Source organism: Fusarium flagelliforme (assembly GCF_020744385.1).
Source record: "Fusarium flagelliforme strain FIESC 12 MPI-CAGE-AA-0113 chromosome Unknown B0J16scaffold_2, whole genome shotgun sequence".
NCBI classification, from domain to species: domain Eukaryota; kingdom Fungi; phylum Ascomycota; class Sordariomycetes; order Hypocreales; family Nectriaceae; genus Fusarium; species Fusarium flagelliforme.
Genome location: NW_025763504.1, coordinates 6,899,910 through 6,921,133, shown reverse-complemented (window position 1 = coordinate 6,921,133; position 21,224 = coordinate 6,899,910). Strand labels below are relative to the sequence as shown.

The window sequence follows — 21,224 nt, the reverse complement described above, 5'->3', positions numbered from 1 at the left end:
AGTAGACACAACGGCAGTTGTAGATGAGGTCGTGGAAGTAGACACACTTGCGGTTGTAGATTCTGTTGTAGAAGACACAACAGCAGTTGTAGATTGGCTTGTTGAAGTAGATACACCAGCAGTTGTAGATTGGCTTGTTGAAGTAGAGACAATTGTACTTGTAGATTCTGCTGTAGAAGTTATAGCAGAAGTCGTAGACTGCGATGTGGAGGTAGATCCAATTGTGCTTGTAGATTCTGTTGTAGAGGATACAGCAGAAGTCGTAGACTGCGATGTGGAGGTAGATCCAATTGTGCTTGTAGATTCTGTTGTAGAGGATACAGCAGAAGTCGTAGATTGGGTCGTAGAAGTAGACACAATAGCAGTCGTAGATTCTGTTGTGGCAGTGGAGACGGCAGTAGTTGTAGATTGAGTCGAAGCGGTAGTCGTGGTAACATCAGAAACCTGAGTGGAAGCTGTCGATTGGGTAGCAGTCGATGTGCTCAGGATAGTGTCAGTAGACTGTGTAACAGTTGTAGTTGTAGTAGGCTGAGCAGAAGTGCTGGACTGAGCAGAAGTGCTGGACTGAGTGGAAGTTAAGGTACTCAGTGTAGTGTCAGAAGACTGGGTAACAGTTGTAGACTTAGACAGAGTCGAAGTACTAAGGGTAGTATCCGTAGACTCGGTAGCAGTTGTCGACTGAGTAGCAGTTGTAGTCTCAGTACCAGTGGACTGACTGACAGTTGTAGATTGAGTGGCTGATGTGGTGTCGGTACCAGTTGACTGGGTAGCAGTTGTAGACTCAGTAGCTGTCGTAGACTGGGTAGTTGTTGTAGATTGACTGGCAGTTGTAGATTGAGTGGCTGATGTGGTGTCGGTACCAGTTGACTGTGTAACAGTCGTAGAAGCAGTAGCAGTTGTAGATGCAGTTGACCCAATAGTAGTTGTGGATTGACTAACTGATGTAGTTCCGGTACCAGTGGACTGTGTAGCAGTTGTAGACTCAGTAACGGTCGACTCACTAGCCGTTGTAGACTTGGTAACAGTTGACTCAGTAGCTGTCGTCGATGCAGTTGTGGACTGAGTAGCAGTTGTAGATGCGGTTGTAGACTCAGTAACAGTCGACTCAGTAGATGTTGTGGATGCACTTGTCGACTTAGTAGTTGTTGTTATCTCTGTGCCACTTGTAGGCTGAGTAGTTGTTGTAGCTGTTGTAGATGCACTTGTTGACTGACTAGCTGTTGTGGATTCACTTGTTGACTGGGTAGTTGTTGTGGATTCACTTGTTGACTGACTAGCTGTTGTGGATTCACTTGCCGACTGGGTAGCTGTTGTAGATGCGCTTGTTGACTGACTAGCTGTTGTGGATTCACTTGTTGACTGACTAGCTGTTGTAGATGCGCTTGTTGACTGACTAGCTGTTGTGGATTCACTTGTTGACTGAGTAGTTGTTGTGGATTCACTTGTTGACTGACTAGCTGTTGTAGATGCGCTTGTTGACTGACTAGCTGTTGTGGATTCACTTGTTGACTGAGTAGTTGTTGTGGATTCACTTGTTGACTGACTAGCTGTTGTAGATGCGCTTGTTGACTGACTAGCTGTTGTGGATTCACTTGTTGACTGAGTAGTTGTTGTGGATTCACTTGTTGACTGAGTAGTTGTTGTGGATTCACTTGTTGACTGACTAGCTGTTGTAGATGCGCTTGTTGACTGACTAGCTGTTGTGGATTCACTTGTTGACTGAGTAGTTGTTGTGGATTCACTTGTTGACTGAGTAGTTGTTGTGGATTCACTTGTTGACTGACTAGCTGTTGTAGATGCGCTTGTTGACTGACTAGCTGTTGTGGATTCACTTGTTGACTGAGTAGTTGTTGTGGATTCACTTGTTGACTGACTAGCTGTTGTAGATGCGCTTGTTGACTGACTAGCTGTTGTGGATTCACTTGTTGACTGAGTAGTTGTTGTGGATTCACTTGTTGACTGACTAGCTGTTGTAGATGCGCTTGTTGACTGACTAGCTGTTGTGGATTCACTTGTTGACTGAGTAGTTGTTGTGGATTCACTTGTTGACTGAGTAGTTGTTGTGGATTCACTTGTTGACTGACTAGCTGTTGTAGATGCGCTTGTTGACTGACTAGCTGTTGTGGATTCACTTGTTGACTGAGTAGTTGTTGTGGATTCACTTGTTGACTGAGTAGTTGTTGTGGATTCACTTGTTGACTGACTAGCTGTTGTAGATGCGCTTGTTGACTGACTAGCTGTTGTGGATTCACTTGTTGACTGAGTAGTTGTTGTGGATTCACTTGTTGACTGACTAGCTGTTGTAGACTGAGTACTTGTTGTAGATGCACTTGTTGACTGAACAGTTGTTGTAGATCCACTTGTAGACTGAATAGTTGTAGATCCACTTGTAGACTCAGTAGCTGTTGTGGATGCACTTGTTGACTTAGTAGTAGTTGTTGTCTCTGTGCCACTTGTAGGCTGAGTAGCTGTTGTAGCTGTTGTAGCTGTTGTAGCTGTTGTAGCTGTTGTAGCTGTTGTAGCTGTTGTAGCTGTTGTAGATAGAATGCTGGTGGACCCAGTTGATTCAGTAGCAGATGTAGACTGAGTATCAGTCGTAGATACAGTAGACTTGGTAGTTGTTGCAGATGCAGTTGTAGACTCTGTAGTGGTTGTAGACTGAGTATCAGTCGTAGATACAGTAGACTTGGTAGTGGTTGCAGATGCAGTTGTAGACTCAGTAGCGGTTGTAGATAGAATGCTAGTGGATCCAGTAGATTCAGTGGTAGCTGTAGTCTCTGTACCACTTGTAGACTTAGCAGTTGTTGTAGATGCAGTCGTAGAGTCAGTGGCAGTTGTAGACTGGATATCAGTTGTAGATACAGTCGACTGAGTAGTTGTTGTAACTTGGCTTGTAGACTCGGTAGTAGCCGTGGACTTGGTATTTGTTGTAGATGCAGTTGAATCAGTACCAGTCGTAGATGCAGTCGTAGAGTCGGTAACTGTTGTAGACTTGGTAACAGTTATAGACTGAGTAGCAGTTGTAGCCTGGCTTGTAGACTCAGCAGTAGTTGTGGACTTGGTATCTGTTGTAGATGCAGTTGAACCAGTAGTAGTTGTGGACTCAGTACTTGTTGTAGACTGACTAACGGTCGTTGACTGACTGTTAGTAGACTTAGTTACTGTTGTTGTCCCAGTAGACTGAATGCTGGTTGAATCAGTGGCCGTCGTGATCTTGGTATCAGTTGACTCGGTAGCAGTTGTACTTCCAGTAGGTTGACTGACAGTCGAGGACTGAGTGGACTGAGTGGTTTCAGTGGACTGAGTGGACGTGGACTGGGTGGACTGGGTGGACTCAGTGGTAGTAGACGCAGTAGCACTTGTAGTTTCACTAGACTGACTGACACTTGTAGACTGGGTGGACGTGGACTGGGTGGACTGAGTGGACTGCGTAGACTGAGTGGACTGCGTAGATTGAGTGGACTGCGTAGATTGAGTGGTCTGCGTAGACTGAGTGGTCTGAGTGGTCTGAGTGGTCTGAGTGGTTCCAGTGGACTGAGTGGTCTGCGTGGTCTGCGTGGTCTGCGTGGTCTGCGTGGTCTGCGTGGTCTGCGTGGTCTGCGTGGTCTGCGTGGCCTGAGTAGTTCCAGTGGACTGAGTGGACTCAGTAGTAGTAGACGCAGTAGCACTTGTAGTTCCACTAGACTGACTGACACTTGTAGACTGAGTGCTAGTGGATCGAGTAGTTGTAGCAGTTATAGTGTCGGTAGACTTAGTGCTAGTGGACAAAGTGTCAGTTGTGGTCCGGATTGATGTGCGTAGGGTTGTATCAATAGATTGAGTGATACTAGTGGTTCTGGTATCAGTAGAATCCGTGCCTGTAGACTGAGTACTAGTTGTAGTCTGGGTGGCTGTTGTTGTCTCAGTAGCTGTAGACTGAATACTAGTGGACTGAGTGTCAGTTGTGGTCCGGGTCAATGTGCGTAGCGTCGTATCTGTAGATTGAGTGGCAGTAGTAGTTCTAGTCCCAGTGGACTCAGTACTAGTCGTAGACTGAGTGGCTGTTGTTATACCAGTAGTTGTAGATTGACTGCTAGTTTCAGTAGATTGGGTGACAGTAGTGGTTGCAGTCACAGTAGACTGAGTGCTTGTAGACTGAGTGACTGTTGTGGACTTAGTGCTAGTCTCAGTGGTTTGACTGCCAGTAGATTGCGTGCTCGTGGACTGGCTGTTACTTTCAGTAGACCGGGTACTAGTGGATTCAGTCGCCGTGGTAGTCCTAGTGTCGGTAGACACAGTAGCTGTTGTAGAAAGACTAGTACTTGTCGTGACAGCTTCGGTCGATTGAGTGGTTGTCGACTGACTGCTTGTTCCTGTAGATCGAGTACTGGTAGACTGAGAGATAGTAGACTGAGAAGTAGTAGCAGTTCTGGTGTCGGTAGACTGAGTGCTAGTAGACTCAGTAGCTGTTGTGCTCTTGCTTTCAGTAGACTGAGTGCTAGTCCCGGTAGACTGAGTGCTAGTAGATTGGGTAACTGTCCCGGTGGACTGTGTGCTTGTCCCGGTAGACTGAGTGCTGGTACCCTGGGTGCTGGTAGACAGAGTAGCTGTTGTGGTCTTACTTTCAGTAGACTGAGTGCTGGTACCCTGAGTGCTGGTTGACAGAGTAGCTGTTGTGGTCTTACTTTCAGTAGACTGAGTGCTAGAAGACTGAGTAGTTGATGTAGATTGAGTGCTTGTTCCGGTAGATTGAGTGCTTGTTCCAGTAGATTCAGTAGCTGTTGTGCTCTTGCTTTCAGTAGACTGAGTGCTAGTAGATAGAGTAGCTGTTGTAGTTTTTGTGTCAGTGGACTTCGTGGTTGTTGTAGACTGAGTGCTCGTCCCAGTAGATTGACTGCTAGTAGACTGAGTGCTTGTACCGGTAGACTGAGTAGCTGTGGTGGACTGAGTGCTTGTTTCAGTAGATTGAGTGCTTGTCCCGGTAGATTGGGTAGTTGATGTGTTCCTGGTTTCAGTAGACTTAGTGGTTGTAGATTGGGTGCTTGTTCCGGTAGACTCAGTAGCTGTTGTACTCTTGCTTTCAGTAGATTGAGTGCTAGTAGATTGAGTGCTAGTCCCGCTAGACTGAGTAGTTGTTGTGCTCTTGGTTTCAGTAGACTTAGCGGTTGTAGACTGACTGCTTGTGGACTGAGTGCTAGTAGATTCAGTAGCTGTTGTGCTCTTGGTTTCAGTAGACTGGGTGCTAGTTGACTGAGTCGCTGTTGTAGACTGAGTGCTTGTCCCAGTTGACTGAGTAATTGATGTGCTCTTGGTTTCAGTAGACTGGCTGCTAGTTGACTGAGTTGCTGTTGTGGACTGAGTACTAGTCCCTGTAGATTGAGTAGTTGATGTGCTCTTGGTTTCAGTAGGCTTAGTGGTTGTAGACTGAGTGCTAGTAGACTGAGTGGTTGTCTCAGTAGATTGAGTGCTAGTTGACTGAGTGCTTGTTACGGAAGACTGAGTGGTTGTCCCAGTTGACTGAGTAATTGATGTGCTCTTGGTTTCAGTAGACTTAGTGCTTGTAGACTGAGTGCTTGTCTCAGTAGATTGAGTGCTAGTTGACTGAGTAGCTGTTGTGGACCGAGTGCTTGTCTCGGTAGATTGAGAGCTAGTAGACCGAGTGCTTGTCTCGGTAGATTGAGTGCTAGTAGACCGAGTGCTTGTCTCGGTAGACTGAGTAGCTGTTGTGGACCGAGTGCTCGTCTCGGTAGACTGAGTAGCTGTTGTGGACCGAGTGCTTGTCTCGGTAGATTGAGTAGCTGTTGTGGACCGAGTGCTTGTCTCGGTAGATTGAGTGCTAGTAGACCGAGTGCTTGTCTCGGTAGACTGAGTAGATGTTGTGGACCGAGTGCTTGTCTCGGTAGATTGAGTGCTAGTTGACTGAGTAGCTGTTGTGGACCGAGTGCTTGTCTCGGTAGATTGAGTGCTAGTAGACCGAGTGCTTGTCTCGGTAGACTGAGTAGCTGTTGTGGACTGAGTGCTTGTCTCGGTAGATTGAGTGCTAGTAGGCTGAGTGCTAGTAGACTGAGAGCTAGTAGACTGAGAGCTAGTAGATTGAGTGCTAGTAGACCGAGTGCTTGTCTCGGTTGACTGAGTAGCTGTTGTGGACTGAGTGCTTGTCTCGGTAGATTGAGTGCTAGTAGGCTGAGTGCTAGTAGACTGAGAGCTAGTAGACTGAGAGCTAGTAGATTGAGTGCTAGTAGACCGAGTGCTTGTCTCGGTAGACTGGGTAGCCGTTGTACTCTTGGTTTCAGTCGATCGAGTAGCAGTTGTGGATTGACTGCTTGTCTTGGTAGACTGAGTAGCTGTTGTGGACTGAGTGCTTGTCTCGGTAGATTGAGTGCTAGTAGTCTGAGTGCTAGTAGACTGAGAGCTAGTAGACTGAGAGCTAGTAGACCGAGTGCTTGTCTCGGTAGACTGGGTAGCCGTTGTACTCTTGGTTTCAGTCGATTGAGTAGCAGTTGTGGATTGACTGCTTGTCTCGGTAGACTGAGTAGCTGTTGTGGACCGAGTGCTTGTCTCGGTAGACTGAGAGCTAGTAGACCGAGTGCTTGTCTCGGTAGATTGAGTGCTAGTAGACCGAGTGCTTGTCTCGGTAGACTGAGTAGCTGTTGTGGACTGAGTGCTTGTCTCGGTAGATTGAGTGCTAGTAGGCTGAGTGCTAGTAGACTGAGAGCTAGTAGACTGAGAGCTAGTAGATTGAGTGCTAGTAGACCGAGTGCTTGTCTCGGTAGACTGGGTAGCCGTTGTACTCTTGGTTTCAGTCGATCGAGTAGCAGTTGTGGATTGACTGCTTGTCTCGGTAGACTGAGTAGCTGTTGTGGACCGAGTGCTTGTCTCGGTAGACTGAGTAGCTGTTGTAGTCTTGGTCTCAGTCGATTGAGTAGCTGTTGTGGACCGAGTGCTGGTCGCACTAGATTGGGTGCTAGTAGGTTGAGTAGCTGTTGTACTCTCGGTTCCAGTAGACTCAATGCTAGTAGAGCCAGTGCTTGTAGATTGAGTGCTCATGTACTGAGTGCTTGTCCCTGTAGATTGGCTAGCTGTTGTACTCTTCGTTTCAGTAGACTGGGTGCTAGTTGTAGACTGAGTGCTTGTGGGCTGAATGATTGTGGACTGAGTGCTTGTCTCAGTAGATTGAGTGCTTGTAGACTGAGAGCTAGTTGACTGAGTTGCTGTTGTAGACTCAGTGCTTGTAGACTGAGAGCTAGTTGACTGAGTTGCTGTTGTAGACTCAGTGCTTGTGGACTGAGTGCTTGTGGACTGAGTGCTTGTCCCGGTGGATTGAGTAGCGGTTGTGCTCTTACTCTCAGTAGACTCAGTACTAGTTAACTGAGTGCTGGTAGACTTAGTGCTAGCTGTAGTAGATTGAGTGCTTATCCCCGTAGATACAGTGCTAGTAGACTGAGTAACCGTTCCAGATTGACTAGTGGTCTCCGTAGTACTACTGGGCTGGCTAATAGTTGTCGACTGTGCAGTGGTTGTAGTCTTTGTGCTTAGTGTTACTTGCGTTGTAGTTGTCGCCTTTGTCGTACTTGTTGGTTTGGATGTAGTTGCACGGCGACTGGTGGTAGGAGGTTTATATGTTGTTCCTGGACGGCTTGTTGTTATCGGCTTAGATGTAGTTGTAGGTTTATATGTTGTTCCTGGACGGCTTGTGGTAGGAGGCTTGTATGTCGTTGTAGGTTTTAATGTTGTTCCTGGACGGCTTGTCGTAGGAGGCTTATACGTTGTTGTAGGTTTATAGGTTGTTCCTGGACGGCTTGTGGTAGGAGGCTTGTATGTCGTTGTAGGTTTATATGTTGTTCCTGGACGGCTTGTGGTAGGAGGCTTGTATGTCGTTGTAGGTTTTAATGTTGTTCCTGGACGGCTTGTGGTAGGAGGCTTGTATGTTGTTGTAGGTTTATATGTTGTTCCTGGACGGCTTGTGGTAGGAGGCTTGTATGTCGTTGTAGGTTTTAATGTTGTTCCTGGACGGCTTGTGGTAGGAGGCTTGTATGTCGTTGTAGGTTTTAATGTTGTTCCTGGACGGCTTGTTGTAGGAGGCTTATACGTTGTTGTAGGTTTATAGGTTGTTCCTGGACGGCTTGTAGTAGGAGGTTTGTATTGTGACTCTGGTTGTCTTGTAGTAGGTGGCTTATATGCTGTTGTAGGCTTATATGCTGTTTCTGTCCATCTTGTAGTAGGAGGCTTGTATTGTGACTCTACCCTTCTTGTGGTAGGAGGTTGGTATGCTGGTTCCGTCCGCCTTGTAGTAGGAGGCTTGTATTGTGACTCTACCCTTCTTGTAGTAGGAGGTTGGTATGCTGGTTCCGTCCGCCTTGTAGTAGGAGGCTTGTATTGTGACTCTACCCTTCTTGTAGTAGGAGGTTGGTATGCTGGTTCCGTCCGCCTTGTAGTAGGGGGCTTGTATTGTGACTCTACCCTTCTTGTGGTAGGAGGTTGATATTCTGGCTCTTGCCGTCTTGTGGTACGAGGTTTATATTCTGGCTCTTGCCGTCTCGTGGTAGGACGCTCATATACTGGTTCTCGCTGTCTTGTGGCAGGAGGCTTGTATGCTGGCTCTTGCTGTCTTGTGGCAGGTCGCTCGTATGCTTGCTCTTGCTGTCTTGTGGGAGGAGGCCTGTATGCTTGCTCTTGCTGTCTTGTGGCAGGTCGCTCGTATGCTTGCTCTTGCTGTCTTGTGGCAGGAGGCTTGTATGCTGGCTCTTGCTGTCTTGTGGCAGGTCGCTCGTATGCTTGCTCTTGCTGTCTTGTGGGAGGAGGCCTGTATGCTTGCTCTTGCTGTCTTGTGGCAGGTCGCTCGTATGCTTGCTCTTGCTGTCTTGTGGGAGGAGGCCTGTATGCTTGCTCTTGCTGTCTTGTGGCAGGTCGCTCGTTTACTGGTTCTCGCTGGTTTCTGGAAGGAGGCTTGTATTGTGGTTCTTCCTCCTTTGTGGCAGGACGCTTGTACACTGGTTCTGCATGCTCGGCACCCTTATCATCCCTGGCCCCAAGACTATTGTCCACGGTTTCAAGTACGGGGAGCGCAGTTACTGCATTCAAGGTAACAAGCACCTGGAGGAGGAAATGTTTGAAAAGCATGATCGCTAAGCAGCGCGACCGTTGGAGGGGGAACCTATAGTGGTCACGGAAGAGATCAAGGGTTTCACCACTCACCGATTGCTAATTGTACGAAAAAACAAGAAAAGGGCTATTACCTTGGATACTATGCCTTCGTTCCACCACCATGCTATGGTGGACAAATTAGGTTATATAGTGTGCTGGCATTCAATCCTTGCGGAATTATCCTTCTCCTCACATAAAGTACTGACAGCCCCATCCCTGACTAAAGGCTAGTCTTAGATACCCTCCACCTTCTCAGACAAGACACTCGCAACCCTAACGCCATATCCATTTCGCCTTTTCCAGTTCATGCATCCCTTTTGCTGAGCATCTGGAACACACAAAAAAAAAAAGGTTAGAGCATCTAGAACCAGCCACATGATGCTACCATTGCGAAACAAATATGTACTGTGACTAACTGCCTGGTGATTCAACCTATACAAACTGATAAAAGCCGCTTAGGGTGATAAGGCATTAGAGAAAGACATTTACTGATAGTACTCCCTTAACGCTTTGATGGCATACCCCTTGCATTTCGGGATCCAGAGTCTAGTCTGACAGTTCTGCTTGTCACCTATAACCCTATACTAAACACCATACCTTAAAACTCAAACAAACAGCTTCTAGTGATATGTTTACTTTATCTGGACCTCTAATTGTGTTCTGGATTCATATTAGATCTTACTTAAATAGAGAGATAACAAATTATTTATGCTCATAACGGTTTCCTAATTACGCTATACATCCCATTTAAACGTGGCTTAAAGTTCTTATGTTTGGGACGGAAATCTGGCACGGAGGTTGCTTGTGATGTGTACAGGACATACGAGGAAGTTCGCATGTAGAGCACCAAATACCTGAGAAAACCTTATGTTCTCGAGATCTAAACAAATGGGTTGGTCTGGACCGAGACCTGGCGGCGGACAGACCATCCGTCAGAGGACGTGTTGATCTGATGAGACATGGCAACACATTGTTTTCGACTCCCGTCTCGACCTCGGAGCTTGACGACACTCCCATTATCTCGGAAGAAAATCTCTGTGTCACTGTTTGTCTAGCTGAAGTGTGTAACCATGACAGCCGCGGCTTTTGGGTTATTGAAAGCCTTCAAGCCCATTACGACGATATTCTACGAATCGACGATACCAGAAAGGAATATCGAGGATAGCACGCGAGCAATCAGTGGCAAAATAACAGTCACTAGTTTACTAAAACGCCGTTGACCGTTGAGATTCGGAGATTCAGTTTAACGGCCGCCCAATTATCCATTGTGGAATTACCGGAGATGGTCTAAACGGAGTGGACCCATCGTTTTCGGAGTCACAGGTAGTGCCTACAAGACGTTCTAAGAAGGTTAAACGCCAGATAGCCCAAGATCTGGTGGCGCTACTGCACTCCGACGTATTATGAGACTGCATTATCATCACTGCATTGGCAAGATGCAGCAGACGCATAGATCGAGACTTGTCTAATGCGTAGACGTGGTACCGGACCAAGTCTCCCTCGGATTTCTCCGGCCACTAGTTGCATGGGGGTCTGTACAATAACATGGAGACCTGAATCCTATTTGGGTCGTTCAGGTACGAAGATCGTAAATCGGAACAATTAGATCTATTCCGAAATAGGACAACAGCGAGCCTCGATCATGATCGGCCCTCTTGCATAAGCGGAGATAGGGTTAATGGATGACGTCACGTCCCGGTTAATCGGAAGTACTACGGTAAATTGGGGAAAGACTAGACCCAGGCATCACGCCACACAACCGCCACTTTCTGATAGCTTATCCTTTTGGGGTTCTAGATGACCCTGAAGACCCATCGTGCAGCAGGTGTTATTTGCATTTGCTCCTTGGCGCAGCCATAGCTGATCCCCTGCCGTTTACCTTCTTCTCATCCCGAAATTTGCCAAGGAGTAGCCTTTCCTTCTCTGCTGTGCATAGAAAATATATTGTCTACTTTACCCATTATTGTGTTATCAATTGCTGTGCTTTATATACTGCTGTGTTATCCATAGGCTCCACTCTAGGGTGGTTGACAATACCAAACGATCAATGCACTACTTACCCATACTTCCATCGGAGCATCTTTCTTGTCTAAGCTTATTTTCTTACCACATTGTTGAAAATGTCTGCAACCTTTACACAGCTCTGTTTCTTTATCGTCTGTATTTCCTTAATCGCCACAAAGTTTATGCATCTATCCATCAACGTCAAGAGTATCTCCCCTGTCCCTTTCGTTTTCTTTCTGCTATCGTTGCTTCTTTCAGATGTCTTCATCATTTGTCTTTCGCGCCAGGCATTGAGACCCAAGACAAGCGCGGCTTTAGCCAACACTTTCTGCATCCTATGTAAAGGTCAGCCAGGATCCTTCTAGATCCGATAGCAGCTTTAATGAGTGCGAAGACAAAGATGACATGGAAAAATTCTCAGTGCTTGATTCTGAGGAGCCCCAGGACGAATTGTCAGTTCAAGATCCCCCTTGGGGCATCATCGCGGCTATTGGAGGCCTTTTGGCTCTGAGAATTGTTTGTCGTCCATTTACTCCCTACTTGATGTCTGTGACCCTCCCTTTTGACTTGTTGGAGATGTTCAAGTCAGTGTCTGATATATCTGCTGAAAAAGCTGCACTGAATGGAAGAAAGTAGCCACTTCCCAACCTCGTTGAAAAATCAAAAAAGGGAAATCCCAAGAGGCACTTGAAAGGATGGGCTCTCTTTAAGTTTTTTAACGGTTAGCTATCAAGTCGTATGGGCTCCAGGCACCACCAACAAGTCTATCAGGCAGCATAGAGATGTAATCCCCAAATGGCTCCCATAAGTAATCCCTTCTGGCTTCCTCAAGTGGTTTCTACAAAACACAACTCAGACCCAGAATAACCAAAGCTGTTTTGGCGCCCGGTCAATGACCCTCTGAATATCACGAACCTTGGACGTCATGCAAAATTCGTTCAAAAAAGAAACCGTCAAGATCCGACATGTCGCGTAAATATTGATGCAGAGTTATGGAGAAGAGCTCTTCCCGCTTCAACAGGGCTCTGATTATCACCAGATGATCATGAAGTCCCATGGGGACACAGACGAAGATGAGATCAATTGAATATAGCGATGTTCTGTCTTCTTAAAATCGATCATTGAACTGATGGTGAAGACGGTGTATTGATAGCTGTGAACTAAGTTCTTCGAGGGTGCTAGTAGGTGATATGTGGGATTAGTGCTGATCGTGTGATGATTGAACTGACTGGGCCATCGATCTGCATACACATTGCAGTTTCTGCTAGCCTGCAATCCCAATATGGAGGGAGACCGTTTCAATCATGTTGAAACAAACGCATCGCGATCTAGAGAAGAGGGTAGGGGGGCGGGTTTAGACGACTGAGCGGCCAAAAGAAGGGTTCATGCACAACATGTGTGGCATGGTTGATAGACGAAGTCTCGAACCTACCCCGCTCTTGTTTATTTGTGTTTACAGATCTTGTACTGGTGGGGAACCTGCATTAGATCTAACTTTGCCTTATGTTGGCTCGGCTTTTTCGGGTTGTTCTTTATACGGGCACTTGAGTGCTCGCGTGCTCCTTGCATGAATGGTCCATTACTGCAGCTGGTTAGAGTTACCAATCAACGTTAGACGAAGCGTCATCCATTCCATCTGCGACACCTTTCCACCCTCGGCCCGGCTGGTAGCCTGTCGTCTTTATCTCCTTTAACATCGTTCAGGACTGATAAGTGGGGAGAAGCTCTAGCGAGTCGATAGTTGATGTGATGTTGATCTAATTGACTTTCTTTGTGAAGTCATATGTATCGATAGCTTGGCCGTGGTGGCGCCAAAGCTGAACTAGATATCGGCGACTAGACACAGAAGACACTACTGCCCAGCCCCAGGTTGGAAAGAAGGGCATCCATCTCTTGCAGCACAGCAGAAGCTTACGTTTAAGCTTGTACCCCAACGTTGGTAAGCAGAGCAAACGGTGGGACTAAATACAACCGTTCTAAATCCAATAGCCGCATTCCTCGAAACAGGTACGAACGTCAGAATATGCCGCTATTTGTACTCGGCACTTTTGAAGCAGTGCTTCCCAGGCGAGATAAGGCAGGTCAACCTGAATCAACACGTGCTTGATCGACAGATACTGCATCAAGCAAGGCGTTAGGGTTGGCGAGATATTGTTTTTTGTTACGCAAGGGAGAGGGACTGAAATCCAGCAGACTGGTCAATTATTACGGACTCGTCCAACCCGCCTTCCATAGCCGTAACAATGGTCCAGACCATCGGGATATACCGACATATTGTATTGTTGTGCAGTAATACGAAGTCAGCCGCATGATACCCACCCATCCATATTGAGCACAGATTCGTGCTTTAGCCACTATCCGGAGCCATGTAACAACTGTTTGATAAAGTCCTCGGACCGAGCAAAATCTGTAGACCAGAGATACATGCGGGCCAGGTCTGGACCAAGCTGCGAGTGCTTAGATGGCGAGGACCTGATAACCCTCTTCGCAGCTGAACTCAAGAGGTTGGATGGTGTCACTCTATTGAAGCACATATGCTGTTCTGAAGGTGATCGACTTGCTATGCCACCATCGTCAATAAAGGTCCCCTCGTATAATAGGTTCGAGTACAGAGTTTATAGATTTCCATCTAACATTGCCAGATTGGACGAAGCGTCATGCCGTTATGGGCAGTGAGTGCATCCGCTAGTCCCGATATGATTACCGCGTCTCCCCCACACTTCCATTCTGACACTAAATTTCTACTAACTGTCCAGACCACGAGCTAATCGCCTTAATTATTCAAGCATCACTAAAGACTATTGAATCTTAAAAGGTTAGCGCCGCAGAGGCTACGGTACCGGATTTTCGGAGTCCGACTTAACGGTAAACTAGAAACTTAGCTGAAGTTATGGGATGAGGCTGATATCTTCAACGTAAACGCCACTTTCAGCTAGTGCTTATAGCTGTGCGCATAACGCTTCCCATCACGCTTGTAGGGCTAGCCTGACAAGCTTCACTCCTCGCCTCGTTCAAGCTGAACAAGACCAACGGCGAAATATTTGGTGGAGGGTCAAAAGCCAGAAGAAAAATTGTAGGCTTCCGAATATCACCGATCCGCGACGGAGCATCACGGATACGTTGATTTGCAGCACTAGCGCTGATGCATATAGAAATCTTTCATCCACGCAAGACGCCGCTGCACTAGCTATTACACAGTTGTTGTGTAGTACGTTTGTAGTATACAGCCTGCCTGATCCACGGAACCTCAATAGTGAACGGAGTAATATATTCCGGAGCCTTCATGGGTTCAAACTCAAAATCAGCTGTAATTTCAAAGGAGGATCCAGCGCCTTAAAATGGCCAGAAGAACTCCGAGTTGTCCTGCGCGGAAGAGAAAACCATAGAGCCATCTGCCAGGTGCATGTTACTGTCCGAACCCCTCGACGAGCTTTGCGGCGCTCGATCTGCCTGAAGATCTTCTTAATGACATCATTTTCTGGAATGATTTGTATACAGTCTGACTCTATTGGCTATAGAGTAATACTGAGCTCATGGATTTTATCTCACATCTTGGAAGTATCTCCATGAGATAGGTATTCATCGAGTATATCTATCGCAAGGGCTCAAACTCGCTGCGCTGCCAGCATCTTTAGGAATAGCCCCCGCAGCAACGGCAGACTGGTAGCACCATCGCCAGTCTTGTTTTCCCAATTTACCGTCACACTTCCAAGACCAAAAGAACCACCCATCAGACTTCTCAAAGGACTCTGCCTGTGCAGCCCAATAGGCTTTATACCATGTTTCTTGTCCATCAACCTTGAACTCGTCTGTATTCTTCAAGGTACTGTTCACTGAAAGAGACCATTCACCAACAAAGACATGTCTTCCCATGTCATCTTTGCAAGCAGTTTGAATGTAGGCTTTCTTGTTACCGGCAATCCTATTATCGAAGCTCAGGTATCGGTGCGCATCGAAGAATACGTGCTGATCATCTGGGAGATACGTCCTTGGGTCTCCTGATCCCCAGGACTTGCCCTGTGAAACGTCCAAGTTAGCATCACACGATTTCCGTGGTTCTTCGAGACGTGCAGGGCACTTACCATGAATTGAATGTGTAAACGGTCAGCGCTAGCAACTTTTAGGTAGCCCTCCATAGCTTGGATGCGCTTGAAAGCATTTGGATAATAATTCTTGATCATATCTGCTGCCTCGGCCTTCCACTTTGCTACATGCACAGGCTCGTTCAAAACCTCGAGCATCCCAACAGTGGTGTAGTTGCCGTTAGTATGAATGCGTTTCGTCATCCACTCGAGGAATCGATAAGCTCGCTCGTAGTTCTCTGGAGTATAGAAACCAGGGTTTGGCACGGACTCGGGAATCGTCAGTAAGCAAAGTCAGGTAAGACCGAATAGGGAATACATACATGACCTGTGAATTGCTCGTTTGGAGAACTAATCCCGGGGCCAGAGTGAAGACCGATAAGCACGTAAATGCCGTATTTCTTGCACAAGCCTACGATTCGATCAAGATGCCAGATACCACCACGGGGCCAGTATTCACCTTCTTGGATAATGTCTTCGTACATCCAGTATCCGACAGGAATTCGAACGGCATTGAGCCCAAGACTGGCAATCTCCTTTATATCGTCCTCTGTGATCCAGGTCTCCCAGTGCTTTTTAAAGGCGGCGTTGGCTTTGGCTTGGCCTATACCCTTGACGCATGCCCATTCATCGTTGTAAGCACTGCAGCCCATGGTTTTCCATGAATCTTCGGCCATCCATCGTTCAATGATGAACTGCGAGCCGAGATTGACGCCACGGATCTTTTTGTCGTCCAATAGCCATCGCTCGGTGAGCTTTTCTCCCTTGGCCTTCGCAGCCGCTGGTTTTCATCAGTATGGTACCTTTTAAGAGAGATATTTAGATGTTCACCTCTGGATTGTGGGGTCCAGGCACTTGCTGCACCAAGGAATAAATAGAGCAACGAATTGAAACGCATCGTCGGGATAACGACGGTCTCTTGAAGGCCGAATGGAAGCTGCTCGGCAGAGTTTGGATGAAAGATTCTGAATTGATTAAAGCTCCAGCTGCTTGCAAACAAACAAGAGAAAGCGAAACCTTCATGTTATTTTATAGAGCCCATGGCGTGGTATGATGGTAACGGGAGTCTTCCGCATATTAATTCCGCGATAGCTGTCGATCTCGTTAAAATCCCTGTATCCTGCTGCAAGAAGGCAACACCCCAGACTCTATATACTCCTCAGACTGGCGGACCGTTAGGGACTCCACGTCATGAAACAAAAGAACCTTCATCCCGGGTTACATGTGTACCACTCTGTATCCACATATTTCTCGGTTAGAAATACTGTTGGTTGATTCAGACTAGGATCAGAAGTGCGGCTGAAGAATTTAATTCTACACGTCTCCACTCGTAATCCTGTTTATTTATTTGTGTCCTTAGTGGGATTAATGATCCGATAGCTATAGGGTAGTGATCAAGGTTGAACAACCTCAACAGATTAAAAAGAGAATAGCAGCTGCCAAGACTTTCACAGCGCAATCGGAAGCGCGCATATCTACATTGTTATCGAGCTGCATTAAGGTAGTTGACAAGGTACTCAAGAAGCTTGAGGAGATCATAATCTGCGACAATGTAAGACGTATGAAATATATCATAATGGCCTTGAAGCTCATGTGAGACAAACATGGAATCTCTGATGTAGGTTCACGTATCGACGTTCTCGCGAGAACTATATATATTCTAACTATAAGTTAAAACTAACGGCACAATGACCATTTACTTAAGAATTGAAAACTAGATAACATGAATCAGATTTACTGATCTAAAGCCTGCGCCTTACACATCTTGCGATACATACCGCCTAGCGCAATAAGCTCTTGATGCGTTCCAACTTCCTTGATCTTCCCGGCATAGAAGACACAAATTACATCCGCGTCCTTGATTGTGCTAAGGCGGTGAGCAACAGCAATCGTGATTCTCTCACTATCCTTAGCAGCCTTGGATAACGCGCCCTGAACAATTTTCTCGCATTCTGTATCAAGCGCGCTTGTCGCCTCATCAAGAAGTAACACCTTCGGATTACGAATAAGTGCGCGGGCAATAGCAATGCGCTGTCGCTGGCCACCAGATAACTGCGTACCACTAGAGCCAGCAGGAGTAGACAAACCCTCGGGCAGAGACGACACAAAGTCCCATCCATTGGCAGCTCGCAGTGCCAACTCGATCTGCTTGTCGCTGACCGTTCCTGCGGCACCCGAGGAAATGGTATCGTCAGAAGCCTCATCGATCCCCAGCGCGATGTTCTCGCGGATAGAGCCCTGAAGCAATGCTGGCTCCTGTTGAACGAGTCCCACAATGCGACGATACCGTCGAGGATTCAGAGAAGTCAAACTGGACGCGTCGATGTCGATAGAGCCGGTTGTGGGATCGTAGAACCGTTCAAGCAAAGCGATCATTGTAGATTTGCCGCAACCAGACGCTCCGACAAAAGCTACGAACTGACCCTTCTTGATCTAGGCAGATGTTATTAACGGTGAGAAGAGAGTAGTATAAGACAACACTTACATTAACGTTGATGCCTCTGAGAATGGGTATTTCAGGTCGAAGAGGATAAGAAAACCGCACACCACGGACATTAACCGTAGCGCCAGATTCAGGACCGTTCCCACGGTTCTCATCCGTTTCTTGGACTAATGGCTGAAGGTCCTGAAGCCAAAAGATATAGTTTGCTGCGTTGATACCTTTGGTGACGCTGGTCGAATACTGAAAGAGTTGTGCAGCTGACTGCCCAGAGAAGAAAACGCCTAGAAAGGCGACGAAAAAAGCGTACGTACTGATCTGGTCGAATGACAGAAGGTAGCAGCCGTACCAGAACCCTAGAGCCATAAACCAGTATTCGATAGACTGTGTAAAGGCGAAACAGATCATCATAGTGAACACAGGTCGCTTAGAGTTAGCCAATGCAGAATCGAGCTCATGAGAGTATCGAGACAACACTGACTTCTCGATAGCAAGAGACGAGACAGTACGGATAGAAGTTATCGCTTCGGATGCGATAGAAGCGCTGAGTGACAGGAGCCTAGACGTCTCGCGATCCAGTTTAGCATCGAACCGGATTTTGAGATAACCGGCAATAACTAAAGGAGGGAGGCCACTGCAGGTAACTACCAAGCCAAGTCTCCAGCTATACACGATAGCTAAGACGCTGCAGGCAGTAATGTTGAAAACGGCGACAAGGATGAGACCAACGTTGTAGCCCATAAGTTCAAGGACAGCCTGTGGGTTTGAGTCTATCTGACTGATCAGCGCTCCGGTGGTGTTCTCCTCCCAGTCAAAGAATTGCAAATCCTGCCGGAGAATGTTCTGAAGGATGGCTTTCCGGAACTTGTGACTCAAAGTGTGAGCAACAAGGTTTGTGGCGTATCCCACAGCGAAATATGCAACGAAACAGCCGCAGGCAAAGACAATGAACATCTTAGCATAAAAGTTGCCTTGGCGCTCCATCTCAGACCCTGTGAGAGAGAAGGCCTCCACGATGTTGGCAATCAGAATGGCCAGGCCGGGAAAGGTCGCGCCTGCAAGATGTTAGTGGCCGAAGGAGGTTGACAGAGCTAGAGACAAAAGACCACTTACCTGCCACGATGCAGGCCATCAAGATGACAATAAATGCCAATCTCAGCTCGGGCGTCTGATCAACAATACGAATCATGACAGAGATGATACCCACTTGCTCATGCTGATGAAATGAACCCAAATCCTTGCTTCCACGGACATGATTCTGGTGGAAGGTTTCATGACGAGACAAGGTTCTGCTGGGTTCTATAGACATCGGGGCCTGGTCAAAGGATCCCAATTGGTCCGTCACGTCCGCAAACTCATTGCTAGAGTCTGTGAGGTTCTGAATCTGCACGAGCCGAGAATAGGTACCGCCATGCATGATCAAGGATTGATGAGTACCTTGCTCAACGATGCGTCCTTTCATCATAACGATGATGTTGTCGGACTTCTGGATAGTAGCAAGCTTGTGAGCAACAACGATTGTTGTACGGCCCTCGGAGGCCCTATCAAGCGCCTTTTGAACGATGCCTTCAGCTTCTGGATCAAGGGCGCTTGTAGCCTCGTCAAGAAGAAGAACCTTAGGCTGGGAAATAATACTGCGTGCAATAGCAATGCGTTGTCGCTGGCCACCAGAGAGAAGCCCTCCACGCTCACCAATTTGTGTATAATATCCATCGGAGAGCTGGGAGATGAACTCATGGGCAAATGCTAGCTTAGCAGCTTCCTCAACACGGTGCATCTGATCTTCTACTGGTTCATCTTCCCAAGCAGTACCAGTTAGACCAGATTGAATATTATCAAAGACAGTTCCTTGAAATAGGACGGGGTCTTGTTGCACTAAACGGATATTGGTTCGGAGCCAGTTCAAATTCAGCTGATCGATTTCGTAGCCATCTAGCTTGATCGTGCCGGACTGTGGATTGTACCAGCGCTCGAGAAGACCGATGATAGTGCTTTTTCCGGACCCAGATTGACCCTGTACAAAACACAGTTAGGCATGCTTCCATGTCGGTGAAAGTCTGAACTCACAACTAGGGCAGTAGTCTTTCCAGCAGGAAAGTTGACGGAATAGTTATCAAGGACTGTGACACCGGGCCGGGTTGGATAGGCAAAGGTAACATTATCAATCGTGATTTCGCCTGTTATCTCGGATGGCATTTTACCGCTAGTATTGAATGAATCAATGTCGGACTGGCGGTCGATGAGATCGAAGAGTTTCGCCGCAGCAACGGATGCCCGAGTAAAGTCGACAGAATATGGCGCAAGCATTGTGAGGCTGGTGGCTGCGATGATAACGGAGAGGAGGACACTTGATTGTCAGCAGGTAAGTCGGCCAACTTATGCGAGAGCTACTTACGTGAAAATCTCTCCGGGCTGGTCTATCTCACCCCTAGCAAACATTCGTATGCCCTGCCAGAAAGCTAGACCGTAGCCCAGGTAAACGATGCAATACTCGGCCGAAAGCAGAGTACCAAAATGAGGCGAGATTTTGTTACCGACGTGGTGGGCATTAGTCAAATATGAGTCGTATTTTTTGACCAATCTGTCACGCATCTCAAACGCATGGATTGTGCGGATGGATGATAGAATGTTTTCGGCAAATGAGTTAGCTTCGGACTGAATTTCCAAGATGTTGGTTTCGTGGCCTGCCATAATACCAGCTGCGGCACCATTAACAATAAGAGTTGCAGGTGCTATACAAAGGCAAATAAGTGTAAGTTTCCATTGGAATACAAATGCAATAGCAAATGCTGTTACAAAGGTAGATATGCCTTGAAATAGCAGCCCCAGCTTCTCACTGATGCCACCTTGAATCAAGCGACCATTGGAAGAAGCCTGGGCTGCAATAGAACCACCGGTGCCGAAATCAAAGAAGGCGACTTCTTGACCAAGGGCGGCTCTGAGATATGAATGTCGAATGTTTCGAGTTATACGATAAGCGGTGTAGGTCAGAAGCGTGTTGTAGGCATAAGATAGAAGGAATCGGCCGATGCCAAGGTACACAAAATAGAGAGCAAATGTTGCGGCGTCGTCGCGGAGATCGGCAGGTGATGTCTTTTCGGAGGAAAAATCGATAACGACGGTGATGAACCTTCCGAAAATGAGATTCTGAAAGGCGATACCTGCACCGGAGCAAATGGCAGCAAAGATGGCGACGGCTTGCATTGAATGCTCCAACACACCACCGAATTTGAAGATTCTGGCATAGGGCCACGTTTGTGGCTCCTTCTCGGTTGCGCAGGTGGTTGCAAGAGACCCATCGTTCTGGTTCGTCTCGTCTTCCTTCTCGTTGGAGGCCATATTGTCAGCGGTTGGTGATAATGCAGCCTGGCGTGGGCTTTCAAGTTTAGGATTGTTGGTAAGGAAAGACTTTGGCTGAATCCCAAGAGAGGGCAGCGAATTATATTCATTTAAAGCGGCACAACAAATATTGGTTTCCGTGATGAGAAAGCCTTTCCCATGTTGACGGAATCGGTGCCGGAGTTCAAGCATCCCCTCGGCAGCCGGGGCTCACAAGTCCCACCCTCCGGCCGGCT

At 47.2% G+C, this 21,224-nt stretch overlaps 2 protein-coding genes across 2 annotated transcripts; both read right to left on the bottom strand.

Annotated features, from left to right (window-relative positions):
• Positions 1–14,605: 14,605 nt before the first annotated feature.
• B0J16DRAFT_87564 (glycoside hydrolase superfamily) lies at positions 14,606–16,296 on the bottom strand. The gene is made up of 4 exons (XM_046134618.1): positions 16,041–16,296; positions 15,533–15,990; positions 15,210–15,479; positions 14,606–15,144 (listed from the first exon to the last, which is right to left on the bottom strand). Exons 1-4 carry the CDS (start codon positions 16,105–16,107, stop codon positions 14,707–14,709), a joined length of 1,233 nt encoding a protein of 410 aa, XP_045987915.1. The 5' UTR covers positions 16,108–16,296; the 3' UTR covers positions 14,606–14,706.
• Positions 16,297–16,848: 552 nt separating this feature from the next.
• On the bottom strand, positions 16,849–20,988 carry B0J16DRAFT_361647 (P-loop containing nucleoside triphosphate hydrolase protein; the record flags this gene model as incomplete). Its single annotated transcript, XM_046129763.1, has 5 exons — positions 16,849–17,642; positions 17,695–18,704; positions 18,763–19,663; positions 19,717–19,996; positions 20,045–20,988. The coding sequence occupies 5 exons, from the start codon at positions 20,986–20,988 to the stop codon at positions 16,944–16,946; spliced, it is 3,834 nt and encodes a 1,277-aa protein (XP_045987914.1). The 3' UTR covers positions 16,849–16,943.
• Between the last annotated feature and the right edge of the window lie 236 nt (positions 20,989–21,224).